Source organism: Phodopus roborovskii, unplaced genomic scaffold (genome assembly GCF_943737965.1).
Source record: "Phodopus roborovskii unplaced genomic scaffold, PHOROB, whole genome shotgun sequence".
NCBI classification, from domain to species: Eukaryota; Metazoa; Chordata; class Mammalia; order Rodentia; family Cricetidae; genus Phodopus; species Phodopus roborovskii.
Genome location: NW_026126433.1, coordinates 23,774,910 through 23,802,626, shown reverse-complemented (window position 1 = coordinate 23,802,626; position 27,717 = coordinate 23,774,910). Strand labels below are relative to the sequence as shown.

At 42.0% G+C, this 27,717-nt stretch overlaps 1 protein-coding gene across 1 annotated transcript in view; it reads right to left on the bottom strand.

Moving 5' to 3' along the window:
• The window catches only part of Niban1 (niban apoptosis regulator 1), a 152,118-nt gene that overhangs the window by 44,765 nt on the left and 79,636 nt on the right, over window positions 1–27,717 (bottom strand). The window contains exon 5 of the mRNA XM_051185955.1: window positions 24,781–24,945. Within this exon, the coding sequence (XP_051041912.1) occupies window positions 24,781–24,945 (165 nt within the window). The remainder of the gene's footprint in view (window positions 1–24,780; window positions 24,946–27,717) is intronic.

The following is a 27,717-nucleotide window of genomic DNA, read 5'->3' as shown; positions in this document are numbered from 1 at the left end:
TCTCCCAAAGACCTAAAAAATTCAATTGACTCATACTTTCCTTCCTTCTAAAGAAAAAGGAATGAGTGACAGCCCTAGCACTTGGGAACCTATCACCTGTCCTGACTAGGAAACTGAGAACTTGGGCTAAGTTCATGGTGCCCTCCTTAGGTATGGAGGGGCAGTTAACTATTTGGGGCTTAAGTTCTCAGGGACAAGATCATTTAAAAATTGTGGGAACCCCAGTAATCATGTACCAATAAAAAAAGAGTCTACATTCCTGACTCATGACAAGCAGTTTGTGTTTAATTTCTGGGTTAGCTGATCCCACACAGCATATCAATTTTCATAACTGCTTTAAGCCAAAAGCACTTGGCACACATTTTGCTGTTGGGGTTTTTGAGGGCCTGGGACTCTGTATCATATGTGTTGTCTCACAAAGTAGCCACTTGATATGATTTTACACTTGGGCTCAATTGTGTGAGTTGTGAAAACTTGAAGCATTTATAGTTGTTTGCAGGAAAGGCCAGAGATGTCTTGTTAAATAGCTTACAGCAAGTTTACAACAAAATAGAATTCCTGGCTGGAATGGAAAGACTAAAGCAACAGTTGAGCTAGGAAGGTCATGGAAACATCTAGGATTGTTTTAACTGCAAAAATCACAAAATCATATACTCATCATGATCTAGCAATGTAAAATACACAGGAAAATAAAAGGATAAAAATAAGAAATGAAAAGACTTGTGGAAAATCTTATATTCCAGACTTAATATTTATAGAATGTATTAACTGTCCTTAGTAAGATACGTGTTAATTTAAAGAAAAAATGTAAAATATGCTAGGCACTCTCAGAGGAGGCTGTGGGCAGAAGACTGCTGAGAACCAGAGGCCAGTGTGGGATACACTGAGTTCTAAGCCAGTTTGGGCTAGACAGGGACCTGTCTCAAAAGAACATAATGATAATAATGATGATGGTGGTGATGATAATATGTACATACAAACATGCATACACACATGTATGCATACATGTACACATACATTTACTTATCTGCCTAACCATGAAATATTTTTACATCTCCAGAGTCAAATAGTCCCATGGCACTTTGTCCCTTAAAGTCTAAGAGAGTGTCCATGAGCACATTCTAGGGATCCCCCTGCAGGGGCTGTGCCCAGAAGCCAGGAAGTAATTAGCCTTAGTTGGTGGGGTGTCACATATAAAGGCAGGCTTTCTCACCCTGGAGGCAGGCTGCACTGGAATGTGGCTCTCCCAGCAGTTGCCTAAGGAGGAGATTCCTGACTGCTCTCCTTAAAGACACTGTTCAGTGGGGTTCACTCAGAAGGCCCTACAGCTTCCTTCCAGGGTTTAACTGTTCCTGAAGTTAGAACAAACCCTGACATGATGCAGGACTTTGGGGCTTCTTACAAATGTCTGTCCAAGTATGACTCTCATCAGCTCTTCACCAAAGCTGAGCAGGGGCAGAGAAGAACGTGTGTACATGCATCAGAAGGGAAAGATGTCATCTGCAATAAAAACAGGACAACTTGTGTGCTGCATCCTTAGGGGTGAGGGCTGCCCTATTTATAAGGTACCAGAACCTGTATTTATATGGTACTGGAAGTGACTGCTGCTTCTATTGTGGGGCTTGAGGCAAGTTACTTTGCTTTTCTGGGTCTAATTTCACATGAGAGGCTCATTAAGCCCCTTAAAGGGCAGTTAGTTTGTTATCATACAGATACTGATTTCCATTACTGTATTCTCATTTGGGAACAGAAAGTTCTAGACTCTAGGCCACATTCCCCTTTTCTTGACTTCTTGCCCACCCTGCAAACTGTCTCTGGGCTGTAGGAAGTCAGAAGTTTAGCTATAAGAGTGCATTAAATGACTGGTCTTCCATTGGACAGTTTGTGCTCTGATTTCCCTTCCACTCCCTGAACAACAGTCCATGTTATTTCCTTCTCTGAGCTCATCAGATGGGCCATTTATTAATTAAGCCCATAAAACAGTGGAAATATTTTAGCTTGTCACTTTATGATCTGTGCCTAGGTTAGAGTAAAACTGACACACAGGGCATTAAATCATTAAGTTAGTCATATGGGCTTGGTTCCTTAAATGCCCTTGTTTCTTTTTCCTTTGCAAAAATAAGGCTGACTGACAGAAGTCATTTAACATCCATCCCAAACACTGAACTTTATAAAACTATCCAGTTCTTCAGAAAAACTGTCATATGTCTACATGTAACTGTAAGGCGATTAAGACATTCTATTTCAACCAGAATTTTCTCATTAATTAAATACTTTAGAACCAAGTGTATTATAAAAAAAACTGCTATAGAACCAAATGCACTTGGTCAAAATCAACTAGAATATAGATCGGTCTTTGGTCACCCATGTTAACTAAGGAAAGGGATGTCAATAACTCTGCTTGGGTCTAAACTGGAGGTGTGTGTGTGTGTGTGTGTGTGTGTGTGTGTGTTTGAATGTTGCTGATTCTGTGCTTCAGTGATCCTATTTAAAAGAAAGAGTAAATCTGCCCTATGGGAGGTCTACTTGTGCTTAGCTATTCTTGTTCTTTACTTAAAGTGATAGGCGGCATCTTAGATCAATGCCCAAACAACTTGCTTCTTTGTGCTTTCACTCCTCATGCAGCTTTTTCTCACCCCCATGCTTCTGTACGTGTACACACACACACACACATACACACACACACACACACACACACACACACACACACACACACACTTCTTTTTCCGAGCTGTAGGAAATAATGAACACTTTGTTCTAAAGACGTCGTGTAGGAACTAACAGGGGGAATAGAAAAGCAAAGAGATTCCAGTTTACTGCCACTCAATAGACAGGTAATGGGAACTACATATTCCATTTTAAATTTATCAATAGCTATAGCCACATCAAAAATAAAATAGGTAAAAATTAACTTTAATTACACATTGCTAACACACAAATATCTAAAACATGTAGCCAGCAAATAATATTTAATTTAATTAATTAATTTTATGTGTGTGTGGATATTTTGCCAGCATGTATATATGTGTGCCATGTACATCTCTGGTATGTGTTGAGGTCAGCAGAGGGCATCAGGTCCCCTGGATTTGGAGTTAGGATGGATGTGAGCCATCATGTGGATGGATCCTTAGTAAGAGCAACAAGTACTCTTAACTTCTGAGCCATCTGTCTAGTCCCACTATGTTTAATCTTGGTTGTCGCCTTAATTGACTTGAAAAGTGCCTGGGGCGTTTGTAAAGTACACCTCTCTGTGAATCTGTGAGGTCATCTAAGGGGGGAGACCTACCCTAGATGTGAGCAGTAGGAATCCCACAGACCAGGGTCCCATATGGAGTAAAAGAAAGGAAAGGATAGAGAGATTGAACACTGGCATACTCTCTCCTGGATGCCATGATGTAAGCTCTCCTGACCCAACCACCTACCTACAATGGACTAAAATCATAAACAACGTCAACAGTTGTCTCCTACAGACCCTCCTGATGGCCAGGGAGGAGGCAGAACAGCTTAACTTTGAGGGCTTCCCCCAGTGTTGAATCATAGCAGCCCTGCTCCATGTGGTAGAAAATTGCTAACTACCAACGGACATAGTAGATGAGATCATTTCCAAACAGGATACAGCCTTACAAGAACCTATGTTATTTATAGAAATGACTTGTTCACCCAACTTCTACCCTCTACCAAAAAGAAAAACAGCTCAAGTGTTTGATAAATTTAGGTGCCTCTGGTACCTACTGTCAGTACTAGCTAAAACTTTGAGTTATGTGATGTAATTACCTCCTATATAACAAATTTATTCAGTGGTCAGATCCCCTTATAGCAAAACAGAGAAAGAGGAAATTAAAAAAAAAAGAAAAGAAAAGAAAGAAAGAAAAGAAAACCCTCTATCCTTGCTGGATGGGTCAAATGCTTGAATAGATGAACACATGAGATTTACTTCCTACAGGAGTGTGTTTGTGTAAGCCAGCAAAATGCCTCTTGTGTATCCATAGTTCCTGATGGTGTTTTTATGATTAAGAAAGACACAGTGGAATTATAGAACTAGAATGGGTTCTTAATGCCTCCTCAATTACCCTAAAACACAGCAGTGTTTATTTATTAAATAATGTGATAACATGTAAATTATTCCAGTCTCTTATCATTACTGATAATGGTAAAAACTACTGTGTATTAGATGCTGTGGGTTTACAGATCAAAACTAATCAAATGGGAGTTGTTCAAAAGGCATTGCTTTAATCCCCCCACATTTTACACGTTAGAACATGGGCACTCCTGTTGTTAAGAAGTTCTCCTTACCATACTATACACTGCTTAGGGTCCAAGTCAGGACATTTATACAAGTAGCATCTTGAAGGCAGACGGATGTGTCATTGGGAAATCATGATGTCTTCCCAGGACTCTTCTCTCAAGCTGAGTGTTATGGTTAGATACTCCTTGACTAGGCTCCACACAGTGGAGTTTAGGCCCCACTATGAAGAATTGAACTCCATCTGACTATGGTGTTGAAGTGAGGCCTTTGGAGACAATTAGGATTAGATAGGGACTGCTTAAGATTACTGATCATTCTTCCAGAGGATCCAGGTCCGTTCCCAAGATCTACAACCATCTACAACTCCAATTCAGGGGATCAGACACCCTCTTCTGGCCATTTTGGACACCAGACATGCATGTGATCTTCTGATGTAAATGCAGGCAAAACCCAAACACATAAAATAAGATAAAAATTTAATTTGTAACACAGCATCTCTATATTTCCATGTTTCTTTCAAGTTCTAGACTGGGCACAGTTCCTCCTTTTTAAGTTTGCATGTTTAATGCAATTTGTTATACATTTCAGTCTGCTGTCACTCCTCTACCCCAACATTCCTGGACTCCCTTACTTGTATGTGTGTGTGTGTGTGTGTGTGTGTGTGTGTGTGTGTGTGTGTGTTTTAACAGTGTTTGTTATATTTATCTAAGTTAATCATTTGTATTTATATTTATGATTCATTTTATTTCTGCCATTGACCCTTAGCTGTGCTTGATATATACTATGTACTTAATAAATGTCTATTAAATAAGTGTTGTTCTAATCAGTACAGATTCTGAATTTCTAATTATGATAAAATTAATATGAAACTTTCCATCTAAGCCCATATTTCTAGTTGACCAGTACGTGTATTAAGCAAGACAATATTTATTCTAAATTAAAAACAAACATGACTATAATCAAGAAAGCAACCAGGAATAGCAGTGAGAGTATGGGAAATAAGCTCACAGATGTTCACTGCTGGATCCCCAGCACCCAGAGCAAACACAAAGCAACTGCTTAACATGCATTTAGTAAAAGCATTCACAGTTACTTATTCTACAGTACATATAGTTGTGGGAAAGTGAGATAAGTTTCACACTGCAGGTTAAACTGTGTCAGGTGGGAGGTATTCAAGGCAAAGGGAGGGGTCTGGCCCAGCACACAGAGGCAGGTCACCGTTCTCAACAAACAGCATTCCCTGCTTTAAACACCCAAGCTAATGAAGCCTTCAATCCCCCCTGGAATAGAGATTTAATTTATGTCGGGTTTAGATGCAGAGACCTCCAACAGAGTTCCATGGGGTGGGTTCCTGAGCTCAGAAACTATCTGTGGTCCCAGTGGGGTTGTAAGGTGACACACCAGACATAAAGGCCTGGCATTTGTAGGTTCTCTACAGCTACGAATACTTTCCTTCTTCTCTTTCACTCATGTCCAAACTGCAGCCTCAGGCTCTGTCTACCAGGGCAGGGAAAATGCCCATCATGACACTCAGTGTAACCCATGAATGTGAGTCTGGTCTTTAACATGAATTTCTAACATCATGCATTGACTATGTTGTGTGACCATTTGAATTGTTTTTCAAAAATAATTTATAGCTTAATGAGCTATCAATTAGAATCCCAGCAGGCATTAGCAGCTAATTAGCTATAATGAACACAAGTTAATAAATAAGAATATATGTTTAAAATAGTCAAGAATGACTATATTATGAATCAATTGTAAGGGGAAATTTTCATATGAGGTATAATATTGCACAATGAAAACCTATAACCTATGATAAATCTAAATTGCAACCATGTGGTGGAAAAGAGTACCCTAACCTGAAGATACAGGCATATGACTTTAATATTCAGTGGGAAAGTTATATTATTCCATAAATGGTGCTGATCCAACTGTTTATCTGCTTAAGGAAAACCAGTAGACCGCAGGCATACATCACATGTAAACATGATCTCTGCACAGACGAGAGACTTCAGTGTAAAAACCTAGCAATCGAGAGAGCTGAAGAGATGGCTCAGTGGCAAAGAGCTCCCTTCCAGAAGAGCCAGGTTCCATTCCCAGTACTCATATATAACTCACAGTCACCAGCGACTCCAGTTCCAGGGGATCTGATGCCCTCTTCTGTTCTCTGCAAGCACCAGGTACACATGTGGGTGCATAGACATACTTAAAATAATTTTAAATATAAAGAGAAATATAAACTTTTTAAATAAACAAGAAAATTACCTATGTAATCTAAGGTTAAGGAAAACCTCAACAAAGGCAGGAAACCCAAAAACACATAAAAGGAAAGATAGACATATTTACCTATATAAAAATTAGACATCTTTGCATGGCAAAACATATTGTTATTAAAAGCCAATAGTAGCACAACGAGTTAATGGTAACAGATAATTGATGAACTTGAAAAAATGTCATTAGTGGAAATATGCAAATGGTTTAATATTTAAATTTTCATAGAATACTTGTAACAATAATAAAACAAAAGAACAAGAGAATGAATGAGTGAAAATTAAAATGGAAAATTCACAAAAAAGGAAATCTAAATCTTGACAACTACTAGGTAAGATGCTCAGATCCCATGGCAGTCAGGGAAGGCCCACCAAAACAAAGAACAGAGTCATTTTTAGCCTGCCAGCCTACCAGTGCTCACAAAGAACAGAAAGTCCTACTGTGAAGATGCTGCCAAAGAGTGTTCCTGTGTACTGCAGAAATGTGAAACTTTATAGTCCAGCTAAAAATTAACCTGGTGGCCTCTATTAAGTTAAATGTTCATTTACTCACCAACCTTACTTCCTGGACACAGCTTTATAAAAATAAAAACATGAGGACATATGTACAAGGATGTTAATATAATCATGGATTTTAGTAGCTGTGAGCAAAACAGGAAAGGCTATTGATAAGAGCTTGGTTGACCAGTGTGGAGCATGGATGACCAGTGTGGAGCATGGATGACTAATGCAGAGTATGGATGACCAGGGTAGAGCATGGATAATCAGCGCAGAGCATGGCTGACCAGTGAAGAGCAAGGCTGCCCAGTGTAGAATACAAGCCATGGAATATTATAATCTGCTGAGCAATGAGTTAGAAGCCTGCCGGTTAACCAGAAGAGGTTTCCACAAGGCTTCACTATGTATGCAAAAACAAAGGCACAAGAGTAAGAATCAGATGATCTTACTTTTAAAACAGCAACCAAACAACAAACCTTATCATGTGTGCATGCACGTGGGAAAACATGGGGAAGATACAGCCTACTGCTGTTCCCAATGCCCCTCTTCTTCTGTGCCTCTGGGTAAGCCACTCAGTCTCCTGTCTTCTGACACCATCTATCAAATAATAGGAGTGAAGCACACCATCTGTAAGTTAATTTCCAGCTCTGATGTCTGTATTCAATACCTCCTCTTCCACAGTCACCAGGGTTAGTTTGGTTTCTGTAGCTTATGGAAACTAGGCAACGGGATCCAAAACAGAAACTGAGCACATTCCACTACCTGTTTTCTGTTTCACCCACTCTGACTTTTGTTTTCTTAGACTGGCCATGCTTATTTTCATGATGCTGTAACACTGTCACAGCACATGAGCCATGTGCTAGGCACAGTTGGTGTATCCTACAATGCAACTGGAAGGCCTAGGTGCCAGTTTCATGGACAGAATAGTGGGAATGCCTTTGCTATGGAAATTGAGGTCTGGGTAAGGAAGAGGTGGATAGTTAGCGATGGGGTACTGTAGTGAGGTTGGAGCGATGGGCGGAGGTGACCTGAGGAAGGAGGTCGGAGGGGGCCAGGAAGGCGCTCTCTCTTGCTGGCGTGACTCGGACAGGAGAGGATTGGGTTGAATTTCTTGGTGTTCATCTGTCTAGGTTGTAAGTTATTTCTCCCTGATTAAACATCTATTCGGCCTATTTGTTTATCCTGATCCTTATTTACCGCAATAGGGTACAAAGCAGGTCATCCCATCTTCTCAAACCATGTTGTAGCTTTTAGAATTATGATCAATCAGCAGTCACATGCTTCTACAAGCCAGAAGCCAAAACTGGAACTTTAGGAAAGAGTTCACTGAAGAAAGCAAATAGTGTAGGGATCAAGGTACAGACTTCAGGAAACAAAGTGACAGAAAACCAGAGAAGACCCGAAGGACAGAGTATCCTGGACCAGCTGAAGAGAACCCAAGAACTACTGTGTATGGTGAAGCTGAACTGAAACTGCGGGGTTAATTCAGGGCTGCAGCCTGAGATGGAGACAAGATAGAAGACGTGCATTGGTGGTCATCCAAGAATGCTAAGGCTTTAGGAGGATGAGATGTGCACTTCCCTGCAGACAGCACCCGTGAATGGGAGTGGGAGACACAGGGACAAGTATCTCACACATACACAGAAATAATTTTGTAAACGTACTAAAATTTTCAAAATATTATGAAATCACCTTCAAAAGATTGAGGGATCATAATTTATATCCTAGTTAGCTTTAATTATCAACTTGTCATAGCAGGGCATCATTTGAGAAGAAATCATTTCAGAAACTGCCTAGCTCAGATTGCCCTATGGGCATCTGTACAAAGGGTTGTTATGATGTATTAATCGATGCAGAGGGTCCAGCCCACTGTGCGTGGTACGATTCCTAGGCAGGTGATCCTGGGCTATATAAGAAAGCTAGCTAAACATGAGACTAGAGAGAACCAGCAAACAGTGTTCCTCATGGTTTCTGCTTCAAGTTCTTGCCCTGACTTCCCTCAGTGATGGGCTATGACTTGGAAATATAAGCCAATAAACCTGTTCCTCCTTGACTTGCTTTTGGTCAGTGTTTTATTACAGCAACAGAATGAAACTAGAACAATTTACAAGTTATCACTTTTATTTGAGATTAAAAAGCATGAAAAAAATGTTGGGTTAGGAGAGAAAATGAAACAATGATCTTTTTGTGTGATGATATAATGTGAGGTGTTATTTTTATAAATTTAACTTTGTACTTAGTAGATCAATTAGTTGTAGTGATTTCCTTACATTAATCTTACAAAATTCCAAAGTAATCATGCAGGTGGGCACTGAGTGTCCCTGTCTTAATCCTAAGGACAGTGAAGAGCAATGAGAATAACAGAGATACTAATTAGAGGTATAGTTATACCTAACCAGTATAGTGAATGCTAGGGATGGGTCTCTAGAAGAACAAGTGCTCTTCGGGTGAGTCATTCCTTCAGCCCCGCTACTGTACATCCTTAAGGTACCATTAGAAATCAAGTGTCCTTCTGTTAGTGGCAAGGGATGGTAATGTGGCTCTAAGCTATCACTGGCCCTCAGCAGCCTGAAGAATTCCCTTAATCTTTTAAGACCTCAGTTCCAGTGAAACTGCATCCTTGGCTTTGAATTTCAGGACAAGAGTTAAAGTTTATTAAAAATAAAAAGACCCAGGGAAAGAAAGGAGCATAGCTGTGAGCTTTGCAAAGTAGAGTTACAATTAAGCATCTGAACCTTAGCCATAGTGGCTCAAGTAATGTCTCAAAGGGTTGCTAAGAAACCTTTTCTCTTTGTGAGGGTGAGATTATAGAGTACCTCCAGAGATACCTTGGATGGGACCACAGTGGGAGATCAAAAGCCACTAGGATTACACAAGAGTTAAAAAGGGAGAGTTCTGGTGAGATCTAAAATAATTGTGTGTTTATAGCTGGGAAAAAGGAGAAGCCTTAGGGGGCTGTTGATAATTGTGCCAGAATTCCTGATTGCCAATGGCAGAGGTTTCAACCAGATTTCTAGGTGAGGGAGTCCTTTTCCTTCCCGTGTCACTAAGGATTACTGTCTTTTTATCCTGCCTTGCTTCTATATAAGTACAGTTTTTTACCATTCCCTTCACAATTTCAGGAGCACCTGCACTTACTGTACCATTCAAGAAGAAAATGGTAAGATTCCATTGGTCTTTTTCTTACAAAAAGTCAACGTGAGAGCCTGCCCCACATATATAACAAAATTGCCTACTGTCTTCATTAGCTTTTCTGTTACTATGAGAAACACTGATCAAAACCAACTTGGAAGAAGAATGTGTTTATTTGGCTTACAAGGTGCATCACTGAGGAAGCCAAGACAGGAACCGAGAGACAGAAACTAAAGCAGAGCCCACAGAAGAACACCGCTCACTGGCCTGCTTCCCCTGATTTGCTCAGCTACCTTTATATAGCACTAGGCGTAACTGTCCAGGAATGACACTGCCCACTGTGGCCTAAGCCCTTATACATCAAAATTAGCAGCCAATTAAATACCCCCACAGGTCAATATGATAGGGGCAATTCCTCAATCCTTCTTCCCAGGTGTGTGGAGGTGCCAACCGACTGCAGCCATCACATCTAGACTCATCTTTTTTTTTTTTAATTGAGCTGTACATTTTCCTGTTCCCCTTCCTTCCTCCTCTTTCCCCGTCCACCCTCTCCCTTGCCCCCCACACTGCCAGTTTACTAAGGAGATCTTTAGACTCATCTTGACAACTGAAGACCTCTCCTTGTTCATCTCCAAAGTCCCTGCCCCCATCTCTGCTGCATCCTGCCAAGTTCAATATCAGCCATTGTGACATGAGGGGGAACACTGATGGGCTAACCTGTGTGCTCCCCCTCCTCCTTCTAGTCCTCTTGCCAGTGAGTGCTCCATCTCTCACCAGGCTCTATCAGTTTAAGAGCACCTGCTTCCTCTGGGGAGTGATGCAGTCTCTCCTCTTCTCCACAATGTTCGTGTACTAGCTGACATGTCCAGTGCTCTCTGCTTCATGGAGGCTTTGAACACCGAGACCAGTCCTTTCCCTGCACCATCGCAAAGGAAACAGGACAGCCTTAATTTTAAACCATCAGATGTGAAACTAGAAATGAGAAGAGAAACTAGACATGGCTGCTGGTAAGTCATTTACCATTGCTGGGGATTTCCCTGAACTTCATTATGACCAAACCCAACTATAACAATCAACCAAGCTATCAGAAAGCCACTGATATTCAGAACCAGCCTTGGCAGTCTACCTTAGGAAACTTTTAGCTCATGAACTATCTGCAGAAGAAAGAACAGACGTTTCACACTTCTTCCAGATCACCAGAAGTCAGTTCGTCTCTGTTCTTGGGCATTTATCAGCACCCTCGTCATTAGTGATTCATTTTAAACTCAAACACCAAATATGGTGGCTGCATCTGTTGATGGTCTGTTTTTCTTTCCCAAGCCCTCCCCATGCTGGGGGTGGAGCCAGAAGAAGGCTCCTGTGGAGCTGGGGATGCAAACAGTTGTGAGCTGCCTGACACGGGTGCTGGGAACTGAATGTGAGACATCTATACAACTATGAGACACAGCACCTAGACGAAAGCAGTGACATTAGGCAAGGCTAGCCAGAAGGGTAATTGGTAACCCCAGTAAAACACACACACACCACACACACACACACACACCACACACACCACACACACAGACACACACACATCACACACACCACACACACACACACACCACCACCACCACACAAATATGTGTGTGTGTGTATAGAGAGAGAGCAAAAGTTGCCCTGCTGCCACACTGAATGCCCTCAATAAATAGCCTTGCTGCAAAATGTTGTGGGTTGCAATTAGAGCACACAGTTCAGGGAACATAGCTTATACTTCACTAGGATTCTTCAGACAAGAAGTACTGGTCCGATGCAAATGACTTTGCTCTCAGCAAGGATGGCTCACTGACATCACCAAGGGAGTCTACAGCTCCGTGGAAATGCTGCTGACTTCTCAAAACTTTAAATGTTAATCCACTATCTTAATGCTTGGGTCAGTCATAGAGCACTTGCTTAATATGCATGGGGCCCTGGGCTCAATCCCCAGAATGGGGAGGGGTCTTGGAGAAGAAAATCAGAAGGGTATCATCGACAATTGTCCACCTTGTAGGATGAGAAATGTCCTAGGAGGACATGTGGCCTGACTTAGCACGTTCTCTGGGACGGAACCACTCGCAGTTGGCCAAGCGTTGACATGAAATGGGACGGAATGGGTTTAAATGGCATTCCTATTTCATGTTTCCTTTCTTCCACTCCTTCAGTGCCAGGAGAACAGAACCCCACAAATTCTCCACTGTTGACTGAATGCTCTAGCTTCACAAATGCAGATTGTCCATGCCAGTGCCCCTGTGCTTCTGCTTTGCCCCCAGGATCTAAGACAATGGTCTAGACAAAATATACCCTTTATAAAAGTTCTTTAGTCCCAACTTTTGTCTCTCCTGTATATGTGCACAATTCTAGTGGGCAACGTGATGGCCACCATAGTGAACAGCAGTGTGAGTGGTAATCTAATTCCTTGGGGGAGCTGAGGAGACAGAGAAGTTTGGGTGAAATAAGAGATCTTAGTTCTTCTCTCAGCTTGTCCTTACAGAGCCATGCCCTCACCTCCAGCAGGAAAGGAAGTTGGCAGGGAGTGGTTTGGCCTGGTAAGGTGTCAAAGTGGCTATTAAGGTATGTCTTCTCTCCAACTTTGCTCCCTTTTCTAAGCCTCATAAAATAGGGGGGTCTCAATTACTGCTAGACATTGGTGACTTCAAGCATGACTTTTAGTTTCCTGAAGAAATCACTAAGAAACAAAATCAGGCCAAGTCAGGATTCCTCTCAGCAGTAGCCAAAAATCTATGTAACAAGCCAAGCATGAAGGATCAAACCAGTAATCCCAGCACTCAGCAGGCTGAGACAGGCAGATTAGAAATCCAAGGCTAGCCTGGATATCATAATGAGTTAGAGGCCAATTTGAGAAATGTGAGATCCTGTCTAGTTAACAGAATTAAAGTTTTGAAAGGAAAACAAAGCAAAGGAGAACTATGAACAGTGGTTCTCAATCTGTGGGTCTCGACCACTTTGGGAGTCAAATGACACTTTAATGGGGTTGACTAAGGCTACTGGAAAACACAGATATTTACATTATGATTCATAACAGTAGCAAAATTACAGTTATGAAGTTGCAATGAAAATAATTTTATGGGTCACCATAACATGAGGAATTGTATTAAAGAGTCACAGCATTAGGAAGGTTGTGAACTACTGATTTAAGACCTAAAGAACTAGAAACACCAAAGAACTATGAGTTCTCAACTCTCAGCTATATATTTACACAAGCAAAGCAAATTCTACCATTGGAGTACAATTTTAGAGTATGCAGTTGGCCATAGAAACAGCCATTTGGGTTAAGGTGTAACTTCATGTTTCAAAGTGAAGACTTCTGCATCTCAAATACCACCTGAATTTCAATAGATGTATGGTGATTCACTTCCTTCTCAAACCAATACTAAGAAATTATCCATGTCAAGTTTAGTATGGAATGACTAACCTCAAATCACCAGGCCCTGAGCAGGAATTTTTTCTTAAAAAGCAGCTAGTGGAATACTGGCTCACAGTAGGTACCTAATAAGTATCTGGTGATAAAGAGTGGCCACAGAAACCATGGCTCTCACCTCAAAGGGAGTCAGAGTTTATTCTTGAGCCAAGTATCAGCCATTGTGGCTGGGATTCAGGTCGCCCTAAATTGCATGTTCCAACATGGAACCAGTTTCATTAGGCTTTCATAGTGACAGAATAAAAGAAGTCGTAAGTCAATGAATCTTTAAATGTCGTGGGGGCCAAATGTCAGCTAGGTGGGCTAAAGCCAAATGGAGTTCTACAATAGGTGTCAAATGCCACCCCACCATTTTATTAGTTTTTGGATGGAGGATGCTAGTAGCCTGTTAATACTTTCCAAAAGGTTCCTCTTGACAGTCACATGGCTGTTAACCTTAGACTCAAAGGTGGACAATAAATGGCCACAAAGGAGCCTAGACATAGCTCAAGAGGACATGGCTCTCTGGTCCTGAACATTGATACTCTTCACAAGATTTTAATCACTCTTGGGAAAACTTTAGGCAGAGGTGTGGCTTTTCTCCAGAAGCTTCAATTCATAGGAGGATTCTCTTTAGCATCAAACTGCCTGGGTTTAAAACCAACTATGGAAGCGCTGCTTCAGAGACCACATCTACACATGAGAATGATGCAATTAACAGCAGCAACCCCTCACAGTCAGGCCTTGAGGCTTCAACAGTGTGTTTTCTCAAGCACAGCACCTTAGGCCAGAAAGTGGCTTTATCTGAAAACAAAGCCCTTGTAGGCATACTTAGTGAAGATGATGTCATTCCAGAATAGGCTAGGCCCCTTATCTGGTGTGACTGGTGTTTTTAAAGGTGAAATTCTGGGTCAGCAAGACGACTTAATAGGTAAAAGTATTGTCAAATACCTGAGTTCCATCCCCAGGATACACATGGAAGGAGAGCACCAACTACTACTGTCTTATGACCTCCACATACCACACACAAACAAAGAAACAGAGATACAAATGAATGCAGGTGTCAAAGGTGAACGAGGGGGAAATTCAGACACAGCCATGAACATAAACGCAGACACAGGGGGACACCGCATGAAGACAAAGACAGGTCTCAGGGAAGTGCCTGAGTGCCAACAAGAGAAGTCTAACTGTCCTCAGAGGAAAAGCCCTGCCTGCATTGTGATTTAGGACTTCCAGTCTCTGAAACTAGAAACACATTTCCAATACTGAAGTCACCCAGCCACAGCACAGCAAGCCTGGCATACTGACACCGACCGGTAGCCTGAGCCCAAAAAGGTCCCTGAAGCTAAATGAAAGTGCCTAAGGAAATTCACAGCTTGATTTTTTATTTCATTCATTTTTTAAAGTTTATTATTTTAAATTTCATTTTGCATTCCAACCACAGTTCTCCCATTCCCCCCATCTGCCCCCCACCTCAGCTCTCCCCTCAGCCCACCCATCCATTCCTCCCACAGGATAAGGACTCCCATGGGGGGGCGACAAAGCCTGGCCCATTAAATTGAGACAGGACCAAGTCCCTCTCCACTACATTAAGGCTGAGCATGGTGTCCCCTCATAGGGAATGGGCTCCAACAAGCTAATTCATGCATCAGATATAAATACTAGTCCTGCAGTCAGGGGACCCTCAGATAGATCCAGCTACACAATTAAGTCAGGCTGGCCTCAGACTTGATACATAACAGAGGCTGGCCTTGAACCCTTGATCTTTCTATCTCTACCCTTTTATGTCTTGGGATTACAGATGTGAGTCTCCACACCAGCTGAGAAAATGTTTTTAAATTAAATCAGAATATTCCCAAAGGAGCATTAGTTAAGATGACAGCAACTATTTCAACTTCACTGTGCTCACAGGGGACAGTCTTTAGAGTGATGACAGAAAAATAATGGCTGCCCCAGAATTTCATAGGCTGTGAAAAGAACTAGAACCCTGCCATAGTCCTAAAGCAATTTACAAATCTAAATCACTGATTTAAAATCTGCCCTCAGGAAGAGCTTTAGGAGGGGCTACACTGAGGCCCTAGCCCTGGCTGAGGAGTGATTAGCAGTGGATGGCTTGCTGAGAGGGAGTTACTTTTCTGGAGATGGGTGGAGGATAGCCACTGGTAGATTGCACACGCGGTCATGGATGAGCTCACACTACACCTATGTGGACATCGCTAATTGTAATCAGTGCATTATAAATAAATAATTAAATAAATAAATAAGGACAAGAAGTTGGGAGGAAGATTTGTTAGGAGGACCCTGGGAGAAGATGAAGGGAGAGAAGAAGGTGCATACTATCCATACAAAGCACACATGTATATAGACTTGACAAAGAGTCTTAAGCTAAGATGCATTTATTTTCAAAGTCTGTGAAATACTAAACATATGAATAACTCCAGCCTTACCTAACCTACTTCCCATTATAAGGGGGGGCAGGAACATTCCCTAATTCTCTTTAGGGAATACAATTATCTCAGGAGTCAACCCAGGGACTCATGCATTCTAGGCATGTGCTCAACCACTAAGCAACAAGTCTAGCCCTCCAGGCCATCTTACAAAGCATAAATGATCTTAACAGTCAGATCTGAGAATGTCATTAATCAACAGGAAACATATACACCAAAGACACTCATTCACATAGATGAGAAGACTCCTTAAGGTATTAGTAAACAAAATAAAATTAAATTCCTATAAACAAGTAACAAATGAAGTACTCACAGTGGTACTCTGAGTAACAAATGCTGGAAAAAGCCCAGGTCCCTGTCAACAACCAACTGAGTGTCATAAATCACAGCATATTAATACGATGGAATAGATATAGCACTACAAGTTAGTGGCTTACAATGACAAGCAATAACATAAGTGAGGCACTGAAACAGAATATTAATAGAGAGATCATGGGAGAGGATGTGGTCAGAGTCCGTGTGGGCAAAGTGTGCAGACATGCTGGGTGACCCATCATTCATACATGACGTGATAAGGCTACGAAGAAGAGCAACACACCGGCGCCCAGGCAGCACACCTTCAAAGGAAGGATGGGCGGAGGACAGTGAGAGGCTCCAGGGGGAGCAGCACTGCTCACCACACATGATAAACACATCGTTAGCATTCTTCTGTATCTACTCAATATTTAACTTTAAAACCCCCCAAACTGCTAGAATGAATGAACCACAGCCCCTGATCAGAGCCCTTCTTTCTCTAACCTTCCAAATCTATCCACAGCATGGGATGGGGGACACACAGCTCACCATTCTACAGCCCATCAGACTTCCTTCCAAATTCTAAGTGCTGATTTGTCAAAGAAACATATGCTAAATAGAATCCTTTCATAATTCTGACTACCTCGTCACATGATAAAACAGATAACACATAATCTCTCCCATGTATTTCAATCTGAACATATCATAACTACAAGAAACAACTTGAAAGCTATTCAAATTACCCCATAGGCAATAGTATATTTTTAAAAAGTCCAGTGATTTTGGAATACACCCACCCTTGATAATACTGATTTTAAGTTATTGCATGAATTAACTCTTCAATTATTTGTTTGCTTAATTTGTTTTCATTATTGATCTAATCGGTAACCCTTAACTATTACAACTGCATCATTTTTAGACCTCTGTACCAAAATAACTATTTAGCTCAGCAGAAATGGGAAAGGGAGGGGGTGTTGGTGTCACTGAAATATCATTGTTTGATGAGAAGTATTCAAATGTAGTTCCTTAGCAACAAGGCTTTAGGCACCAAGAAACCTAAGACTGTGCTGAGGTAATGAACCCAAATGCCTGAAAGGCACAAGCTTGGTTATTCTAGCCTCCTGGGGAGGAAGAGCCTTATTCCACTTCCAGTTCTTACAATGCTTTGAGAACACTAAGTAAATTAAACAGAAGCTAAAGCATAAGTATTATAAAGGCATACTTTAGGTAAATGACGTCTACAGACTTCCAGCCCATGTTCTCAAATGCAGAAGGAAGTTTTAATTTAAATTGTATAAAACAATACACATTTGCATTTTAACTACAGAAAATTTGACTAGCATACAACCTACACTATCAAATACTTTATATTCCAAGTCTATGTAAGCTAAATGATCTGGTCATATTTACTCAGTGGACAGAGTAATACGGGCAGCTTAGATAGCACCACCAACCAAGAAACCCACACATCCCAAGTCTCCAAGGACTTAGATGACAGCCTCAGATCTACCTCACTGTGGATCACGGCAATAGATCATGTGAGCTGTTTGATTTAAAAGTTGTGTTCAAAGTATCCAGAAGATGGTTTGCTTTTTGTAAAGGAATGCTGGGAATCAGAATACTATGTCTACCTGAAATAGATGTCAAGAGCATCGGGTCATCTTCCACTGACAAGGAATGTCCTACTTAAGCTTTATCGTAAGTAAACGCTAAGGCATAGAATGGGTGACTACAATTCCTTCCCAAATCTGGGGTTTTATAAATAGCCAGCAAGGTCCAGAAAAGGACAAGCAATGACTTCAGAGAACACCTCATACTCACAGAGGGACAAAGGGCAATATTTGTTAATTTAGAGTATTAGCCATGGCACACAATAAGCACAAGTGGACTTGTGCAAAGAGAATAAGTTTAAGGGATCTTCTTCAGAGCATCCCTTCTAAAACAAGAAACAGCATTCTTAGGGAAACAGCAATTAACAAACACTTTGCTCCCAGCTCATTAAGGGCATGTGCCTAGTGTATTTTGGGGGTTAACAACTGTGTGGTTGCATGTGCTCATGTGCATACATGCATGTGGAAGCCAGAGATAGACAATGGGTGTTTTCCTGCATCATTTCACAACTTTATTTTTAGGGATAAGGTTTCTTGCTTAGAGTTTTCTGTGCATTACAAAAAAGGAAAGAATTTCTATAATCTCTACAAATAAAAGCATTCAAAAAGCTTGTTTATAAAAATCATGTTTTTTTTATTTTGTTCATCTCTGAATATTGCTTATTTGTAGCACATTGGCCAAAAACAATTAGACATAAGTTAGAATTTTCCAACTCATAGATCTGTTTGTCCATAAACATGTGTGCCACAAATTGAAAAGTGTGTCCTCATATATTACATAATAAAATTCACTCAGTATCTTCAGTTAGAATTGATTGGTGCCCACACCAGATAGTCCCTCAAGTGATAAACTTGCTTTGTAGGTGTGACTAGACTGTGTGTAGATATTAAGTTGGTGAAAATAAACCTGAGATCTGCTGCAGAGTGCTAAAGAACATAAAACACTATGTCAAAATAAACACATTAAAAGGACTGGCTGCATCTCATTTGAATTGTAAAGTCCCTTTCTGTGCTGAAATCCAATTTACTCAGCAACATGTATTGAACACCTAAAAACGTGAGGTGTCAAAATCAAATCTAATGAAAGTGTTTGCTTTCACATGGGAGTTCTGGATAAGTGCTCGAGGCACACAGCACTGTCAAAGGAACCAATTCTAAAATGCAGTCACTTTATACCATCACATCCAGCTGGCTCACCCCACCGCCAGAGCCCTTGGAGGTTATAAGTGTGATTGAATCACTTTCAGGGTGTCCTTAGTTACATCACTGTGATCTTTTAGCCTAAATCCTCTGGGTTCTTCTAGGTGTTCTCCACCTATTGACCTCCTGTTTTCCTAATATTCTACTATCCCTGCTTACTGAGTGTTCCCAACGATGTAAATAAACACAGGCATTTGTTGCGATGAAGTACCGAAGTACTGACTGTCCTTCAGTCTAATTTGATGCAGCATCCTTCAGGCTAGCACAGCACTGTTGAACGAAGGTGCCAGTATTTACTTCCATTGCAGACTCACCACTCATGCCGTAATATCTTAATATCTATTCCATGTTTTCTTTTTCCCAAATCCGTTAGGGCAACAACTATGGCTTTCTATTGATGAATCTCCCACTAATTTGTGCCCTTTGTCTGGGCAGGCTATGGCCATCTGTTGTTACCAGCCCAAATGCCCTAAGTGGCCTTCTGGTATTACAAAATGCTACTCCTCTCTCCATGCTGCCTATGCTGTAGCTATTATGACCTCTTGAAAGTAAAATGAGGGTCCACTCATTTTATAATTCTTAGAAAAAGTCCAAATTCTTAATATGTAATACAAAACCCCATTTCTAGCCTGGATCTAGTCCATTTCCTCATATTCCCTTTTCTCTTCTTTATGATCTATGCCCTCCAGCTCAGAGAATTCCTTTAGCTCTTCTAATAGCCCATAATCTGTGTTGCTTCCCAGCTCTCAATTATCCTATTCCTCCTCCAGGAACACATTCCCCGTACCCTGCATCGCCTGAGCCAGAGAAGCAGGTGCACACTGATAATGACCATAGCCTGTATGCGGCTTTGTGTTTGTGATGCACAGGACTGAGCTTTGGAGACGAACATCCTGGAAGTATAAATCCTCCTCAGAACATCCTGGAAGTATAAATCCCATTTTGTGGCCTCAGACATGATCAAGGTCTGGGAACTGCCGTGTGACCTCTAAATGGACAGGTAGTGGCAGCTGCTGTACACAGATGCCATACAATAAAATTGAGTTGAAATGTGATGTCTTATAAAGATTGATCCTGTGAGATCTTCTTATATCTAATACAAAAAAGGGAGTACAAAACCATACCAGGCATGTGCTACTGCCTACCCAGTACAGCTGGAGCTCCTTAGTGACAAGATCCCAGCAGCTTCTCTCTCTCTCTCTCTCTCTCTCTCTCTCTCTCTCTCTCTCTCTCTCTCTCTCTCTCTCTCTCTGTCTGTCTGTCTCTGAAGGATGAAAGATGAAGGATGAAGGACCATAGAGCTCTCCACTTATCCACATCTAGCTTCAGACAGCCATACTATATAAAAAGAGGGTATAGATAGGACCTTTGTCAAAATTAAAGAGGAAGTATAAGGTTGAGTACAAAAGCAGTGCTTCTGTATTCAGAATGGATATGAATATCTAGAATAATTATGAACCAACATTTTTGGGACAAAGTGGCTGGACTATGTTTGACCTGAACACTAGGGGATATATCTTAAGAAGCCCATGTGGGCTGGGAAGTAGTAGTGCATGCCTTTAATTCTAGCACCAGGGATGCAGAGGCAGGTGGATTTCTAAGTTTGAGGCCAGCCTGGTCTACAGAGCAAGTTTCAGGACAGTCAGGACTACAAAAAGAAACCCTATCTTAAAAAAAAAAAGAAAAGGAGGAGGAGGAAGAGGAAGAAGAAGAGGAGGAGAAGCATCTCCCATGTGGGATTGACAGGTTGGTTTCAAGTACTCCAGCATCTAGGACCCAATTCTCAGCAAGATGCATGGTGGCCTTAGAGTCAACAGAGTGATGACAACAGCAGACTGCTTCCTTCTGCTTGCTAGTGGAAGAAGACAGCAGTGGCAGCAGCCACTTTAGAGCCTCTGGCCTTAGTTAGAGCCCTTTCTAAACAACTCTGGCAAATATAGTGAACTGGCAGCTTGAGAAAGCCTCTTAATGGCTTATTCAAGACCATACAATGAATAATAGGTAAAGACATGGGACAGAAAAAGTGATTCAGTAAAAAACAGTGGTACATTGTACCATCGAACACAAGGAGGATAATCAGGGGTGGGGCAAGATGGGGAAACCCCCATGATCTCATTGGCCTGCAACAACCAAGGACTGCTCTCTGCAATGCTATGATGGCCTATGTCCAGTTATCTGCATAAAGACTCAATGGGGAACAAATGGTCTTTGGTTTAAAGAATATGCCACAGACCAGGGAAATATAACTAGACTTTATTGTCTTCGTGCCTTGACAACATCCTAGAGAGCAGAGCTGGGTTCTAAATTGGCTGAGATCTTCCATAAATGGTGTCTAAATGCAGGCTACACACCATCCAAATCTCCCCAGAGAAATTCCTATTATGTACAAGGAATGGGGAATGCAGCAAGTCCCTTGACTGGGCAGAACACATTTTCTGTTTAGTGCAACTTTGTATTTCTTGGGTTCAGTGCCAGGTGTGTGTTCTCACTAGACCAAACCCCAAACTGCAGCGCTTCTAATTATACTGAAAACTAAGCTAGTCCCAGGAAAGCACAGACATGATATTAATAAATCTATAAAGGCTCCAGTTAAGAGTCAATATTATGTTACTTGGAGTTGCTATAGAAAAACAGTTACTTTTTTTTTTTAAGTTTGCCTCTACTGACACACATATTAAAACCAAGAAGAGTTGGAAACTGGCAAGATGGCTCAGGAGATAATGAGTTTGGTCCCCAGAACCCACATGGTGTCAGGAAAGAACAAACTCCCAAGTTATCAACTGATCTCCACATGCTTGCCATGACACATGCATATACATGGACACACATATGCCATCCATCCATACATCATACATAGATACCCAAGAACTGGCTGAGATGTAGCACCAGTTGTAAGGATTCAGGCATTACGCTGGCCTGCCCCTGTCACCTGGCAGAATGCACTCAGGCAGTACTCTGGTCAGCCCAGGGTCCCCTGAGTACTAGTCTGCATGCAGGTGCAAAGGACCCCTTGCCCACTTACGCTCTTTCTGCTCTCTTCTCTTTCTGCTCTTTTCCAGCTCTCTTCCCCGCTGTTCCCCTGGAGCAGACAGGACTTTTCCTGTCTCCCTGTTCTCTTCAGTCTTCTCTCTGTGTCTATGTCTGTATCTCTTACCTCTTTTCTCTTCCCTTCCCCCTCCCTCCCTTTCTAATAAAACTTTTCACTTAAGTTCTGCCTGCCTGGCGTGTTTATCCCTCTGCCTCAGTCACCCTAACCCACCATGGATTCCACCATGGTCCCCTACCCAAGGTCCCCCTTCCAGCTTTATCATAACACCAGTGGATGTCACTCTGTGGAAAGGATGGTGTCAGGGGAACCTCCAAACATGAAACTAAGTGTATTATAAAATTGACTGTAGTGTGTGTGTGTGTGTGTGTGTGTGTGTGTGTGTGTGTATACTTTTTACTGTGACTCAGCTCAAACCATATCTGTCCAGAGACTTCCCCCACAAAACAAACTGAAAATTCTGCACAAGGCAGGAGGTGTTGCTCAGGAATTGACAAAGTGCTTACTCAGCACCTCCACAGCACTGAACCCATACAGGTGCTCCTTGACTTACAGTGGGGTAGCATCAAGGCATGCCCATTGTAAGTTGAAAGTGCAGCTGATACACATAACCTGTATCCCAGCCTAGCTAGCCTGCCTTAGACAAGCTCAAGTACTTACCAAACCCTACTGCTGAGTAAAGCCATCAGCTGCCAAGCCCATTTTACAGCAAAGTGTTAAATTCTGCCTGTACAGTGACAGGTGGGTGTTTTTGTCAACTAATGCATTGTGAAACCACAAAACACAATATCCAAAATGCTCTGGTGACCCAGCATCAGAGGAGAGCATCACGCTGCACACAACCAGCCCAGATGGGTACCACTTTTGTATTTTCATGATCTGGAAGATCCTTAAAGTTAAGTTAATTTCAGGCATGGGATCATCTGTTCATACTTGTTGATTTGGCAGTGACTTCTAGTTACTTTTTAACACATTAACTTTGTTAGCTATCAAATTAGAATTTGTGGGTGGGCTTCTTCCTCTGTCCTGTTTGCATTCAGACTCCCAAGACAGCAAATGCTTCATTACTCTACACTTGTACAGGATTGGCACTGACTAAGCCCCTCTGTGACATTTGACTGCCCGCCTTTCTAACTGCCAAAGAACACATAGTTCAGCTATCTGTAAGCCCAAACAAACCCTCATTCATATAAAAATGTCAAAGATGACACATCGGAATGAAAAAAATCCTTTAAAATTTTTATTTACAAATCGATTAGTAAGTAAATCAATGCCTAAAAGCAAAATAATGCTATCTAAAGCTGTGCCATTCTAGTGTGGCCAGTGACGTCACTTGGAAGAATGTTAGAAATACAAAACCTGCTTCCCACCAACTGAATTGAATCAGACTGTGTTAAGGGTAGAGCCAAAGCTCCTATGTTTTAGTTAAGTTTTAGGATGTGTTTTCTTTTAAATCACCTGTGTGTGTCTGTGTGGGAGTATTGCACATGGGTGCAGGTATCCACAGTGGTCATATGAGGGCATCAGATCTCCCTGAGGGTGGAGTTATGGGCAGTTGAGAACTCCCCAAAGTGGGTGCTAGGAACTGACCTGTAGTCCTTTTTGAAAATAGCAAACACTCATTAACCAGGCAGCTGTCTCTCTGGCCTTGAATTGAGTTCTCCCCACAAGTCTCACATGCCTTTAAATTTTAAGAGCTGACTCTGTGGTTTGGGTGAGTCCTCTTAAAGACTTGGTCCCCAGCTTTGCACTTGTGGCAGAGTCATCAAGGGACTCAGCAATGGCAGGAGGTCTTGAAGATGATTGAGGGCCTTCCCTGGAAGCAGATCATGGGACCCTAGCCCCCTCCTCCCTCCTGCTTCCCTCTCCCTGAGATGTACAGACTCATCACAGGCCCAGAGCAACAGGGTCAACCAACCACAGACAGCAACCGTTATGAAAGACACCATGACTTGATCTGCCACAGTGTAGGAAGCTAACCAACATGACCGCTAATTGAAAAACAAGTATTAGACTACAATGAACCACACCACTGATCTTAACTGAGTAACCATTACTCAGAAATAAATGAAAAATGGCATAGATTAGAGCTTTGCCAGGGTCAAATGGCACATTCTTGCTGGTGTATAATTAAAAGTATCAGGAAGGTTGGGCATGGTGGTACACACTCATAATCCCAGTGCTCGAGAGACTGAAGCAGGAGGTTTACTGTGAGTTCAGGACTGGGCTGCATAGTGAGTACAAGAGCATCTAGTGTTACATAGCAAGACTTCTGTATTCAAAATCAAACAACCCAAAAAATGAACAAATACCATAAAAGGGCCAGGGAAATGGAGTAGGAAGAATTATACAATTAATGGAATTAATTGCCAGGACACCAGAAAGCAGCCTAGAACAGGCCTGCACCTGCCATCACACTTAATGCTCTGTTCCCCCAAGCCTTCCGGCTCCTTGTTTTCAAGGTTCACTGGCCATGCCCCCCGCCCCGTGCTTTCCTTCCTGAAGGCAAAGCCTCTGAGTCTCCAAAACTTATGGGAGTACATGACTGACCGAGGCAATTCAGAAAATGTGGCCGAGAGGGAAGCAAGCGGCAGCGCCTACCGTGATTGAGGTGTCTGATGCAGTCATTGAGAAGAGCGCTGAACTTCTGTTGCTCCGTGGCCTCGTGGAAACAGAAGTAGGCGTGCCTGAGGTAAGGCTGCCACAGGTACACGGGGAATGACTTGGGCAGGACCACAAAGGGCTGAGAGTTCTTCTCACTGGAAGCTAGAGAAATAATGGAAGCACAGGTAGTTTTAAAGCATGAGCACGTACTTCAGTCTGTAAATACTTGTTTCAGTCTGTAAAAGTATCTGGGGCAGCCACAGAATAGCAAGGTTGTAGGGAAGTGAGGGTTCATTGCCTCTCCATCCCACAGCCCACCCAGTTTGTCCTTCCCACAGGTGTCGTCTACTCCTCCGCAGAGAGACACAGACAGCCTACACATCTTCCTCAGCTCCCTACTTTGAAAGCATCTCCAAAGACCCCACACAGAGCTCCCTTCTCATGCACCTCTAGGGCTCACTTGCTCTTTGCAGTCTCCGGTTCCCCCAGTTTCTCCCTCCCCTTGGCAAAACAACACTTGCCGACTACAGGGTCTATTCCTATTCTCACTTCAGTCTGCCTCCTGCAGCACCACCTCCTGAACCCAGCCACCCTGGCCACCAGCCCACAGCTCATCTACTGACTGCCCTTTTGCTCTGGTGTCTAACATGTGTTGCTGCTAGCAATCCATTCTTTGGACAACTTTCCCTCCCTGGTTGAGTGTGCATCTCTCCTGGTTCTCATGTCTGTTTTATTTCCAAAAAGTGTCGTGTTTTGCACCTATGGCTTCCTTTGCCACCTATCTTCCTGTCAAGGGTTGACACTTGTCCAGTTGTGTGTTTGGTTCCCTCTACTTTTGGTTTTTACTCCTCAGAAGGGTGTCGTCCATCCATTTCACAGCTTAAAAGTTGTTCCCAGAATCCTTATCGCCTTCCTTCTTTTCCATCATGCCCTTTTAGAGAAAAATCATTTCCCCCTTCACAAGGTGGTTCAAAAGTCACCTCTTCTGGGAAGCCTTTACTGGCACCTGCCACCAAGACAGAACTATGTGATCTCTAATGTTCTCCTGAAATATGTAAGTGGCTGGTTTCCATGCCTGGCACCCATTAGGGAGGAAGGAAGGGTAGATGAGCCTTGCTGTTTGATTCTTGGGAGCACCCTTCTCTGAACAGTGGCCTCTAGAGGATGGAGTCCACTTCTGACACATCCTTGTATCCTCAGTTCATAGCAGAGTTGTAGATCCTAGGAGACACTCAGCTTCATCATGTTGAATGAACAGATATGCTCTGTTGTTCTCAAAAATTTTAGAAGCCCTGAAAACACAACCCTAGGGGGCTACGGGTCTATTTCAACAGTTAAGTAGCTGCCCGATATCTGGGTTCAATTCTATCAACACATGAGCAAACACACAAACAACACATACACATGGAGTAGGAGGACTCAACTATTTCTTCAATATCAATTCTGAGAAACTCATGTGAAACCATGCCTCTCTTAAGAAACCCTACCCATCCTAATCCTTGCATCCCTATCACATGACATCACACTTGGTTAAAAGCTCCAACTTCTTTCCACAGCCATGGGAAGTACACAGAAGCTACAAATGCTCTGTGATTAACAGTGGGGCCTCTAAGAGGCTGGAGCATGCTGGGCATACCAAGAAATGGATCAGAACCACAAGGGAAGCTTCCAGAACTAAGTCAGCTACCGGAAAATTAATAATCCATAAGAATAGATTTGGTTAAGACAAGTTCAAGAACCTTGTTCCACTGTCCTGAAATCTGAAAACACAGAATGGCCTGGGAACACAAGCTAAGCCCTCCAGTACCCAGCACAATACCCAGAACATAAGAAGGAATCAATACAAGTACACACAATCAAATGAATGGTTACATACAGAAGAGACTCTCCGTTCCTTGCAGTGGTAAGCTTTGCCTTTTAACTGAGCAAGAAGCATTGGAAAATGTGACCTTCACATACATTTCCAGCTGCTCTTGTAGTATGGTAACCCACTGCTCCTAAGTTCTGTCCAACGGGAAATAACCTGAACTCCATACAAACCTTCTGCCAGCATCCTTTAAGAAAGCAACCACCACCTCCTCTTCCTCCTCTTTCTCCTTCATGCTACATGGAAGGAGCTCTCGCTCAACTATTCATGTTGCTGTTACAATAACAAGTGCTAATAAATACCCAAACTTAAAAGAGGAGAAAGTCAGGGGAGCCCAAGTTAGTGTGGACCTGCCACACTAACCCTGGAGTATCATTCAAATACTTAGAGGAAGATAACAAAACCTTACATACTTAACTTGAATTTCATTGTGTGAGGAAACTAATAAAATGCCAAATGATTGAATCACTGTAATAAAGCATGGGGACACTTTTGACAAATCACCCTGGCAGAACATTCCACAGAGAACATACATGTATCCATATCTCCAGTGTGGGTTGTCCCTGTTTAAATTTGTTCTTTCAGGTAGAAGTAACATCATGGATAGATCTGATTAACATGGCTTATGAAGCAAGTATTCATGCCCTTTCCAAGATGCCACAATTTCACACAAACAACAGAAAGTAACACTGACTGACTTTCTATTCAAAAGCTTCAGGAATCCCTATAAAATCCACTGCGATTAACCTCTAGTTACCTCCCACTAAATTTCCATAACAGTTTTCTAGATTCCATCCATCTACATTTTTTTTCTGAGTTGAATTACAAGAGTATCACAAATGATCTACTGTGGAATATTCTATTTTTAAAATTCAGCAGGCCACCACATACAATGAAAATAGTCATTGAAATGCTATGTAAGAGGCCCTGGGCTATCTAGATATGAATCACACGAGCTTTCTCCTTTTCATTCCTTCTGATATGATTTCATCAATAAATCCATGAGTGTATTGTTCTGGCAGATTGCATTGGAAAGTTCTGGAGAGATTCTCAAGAATCAGCATGCT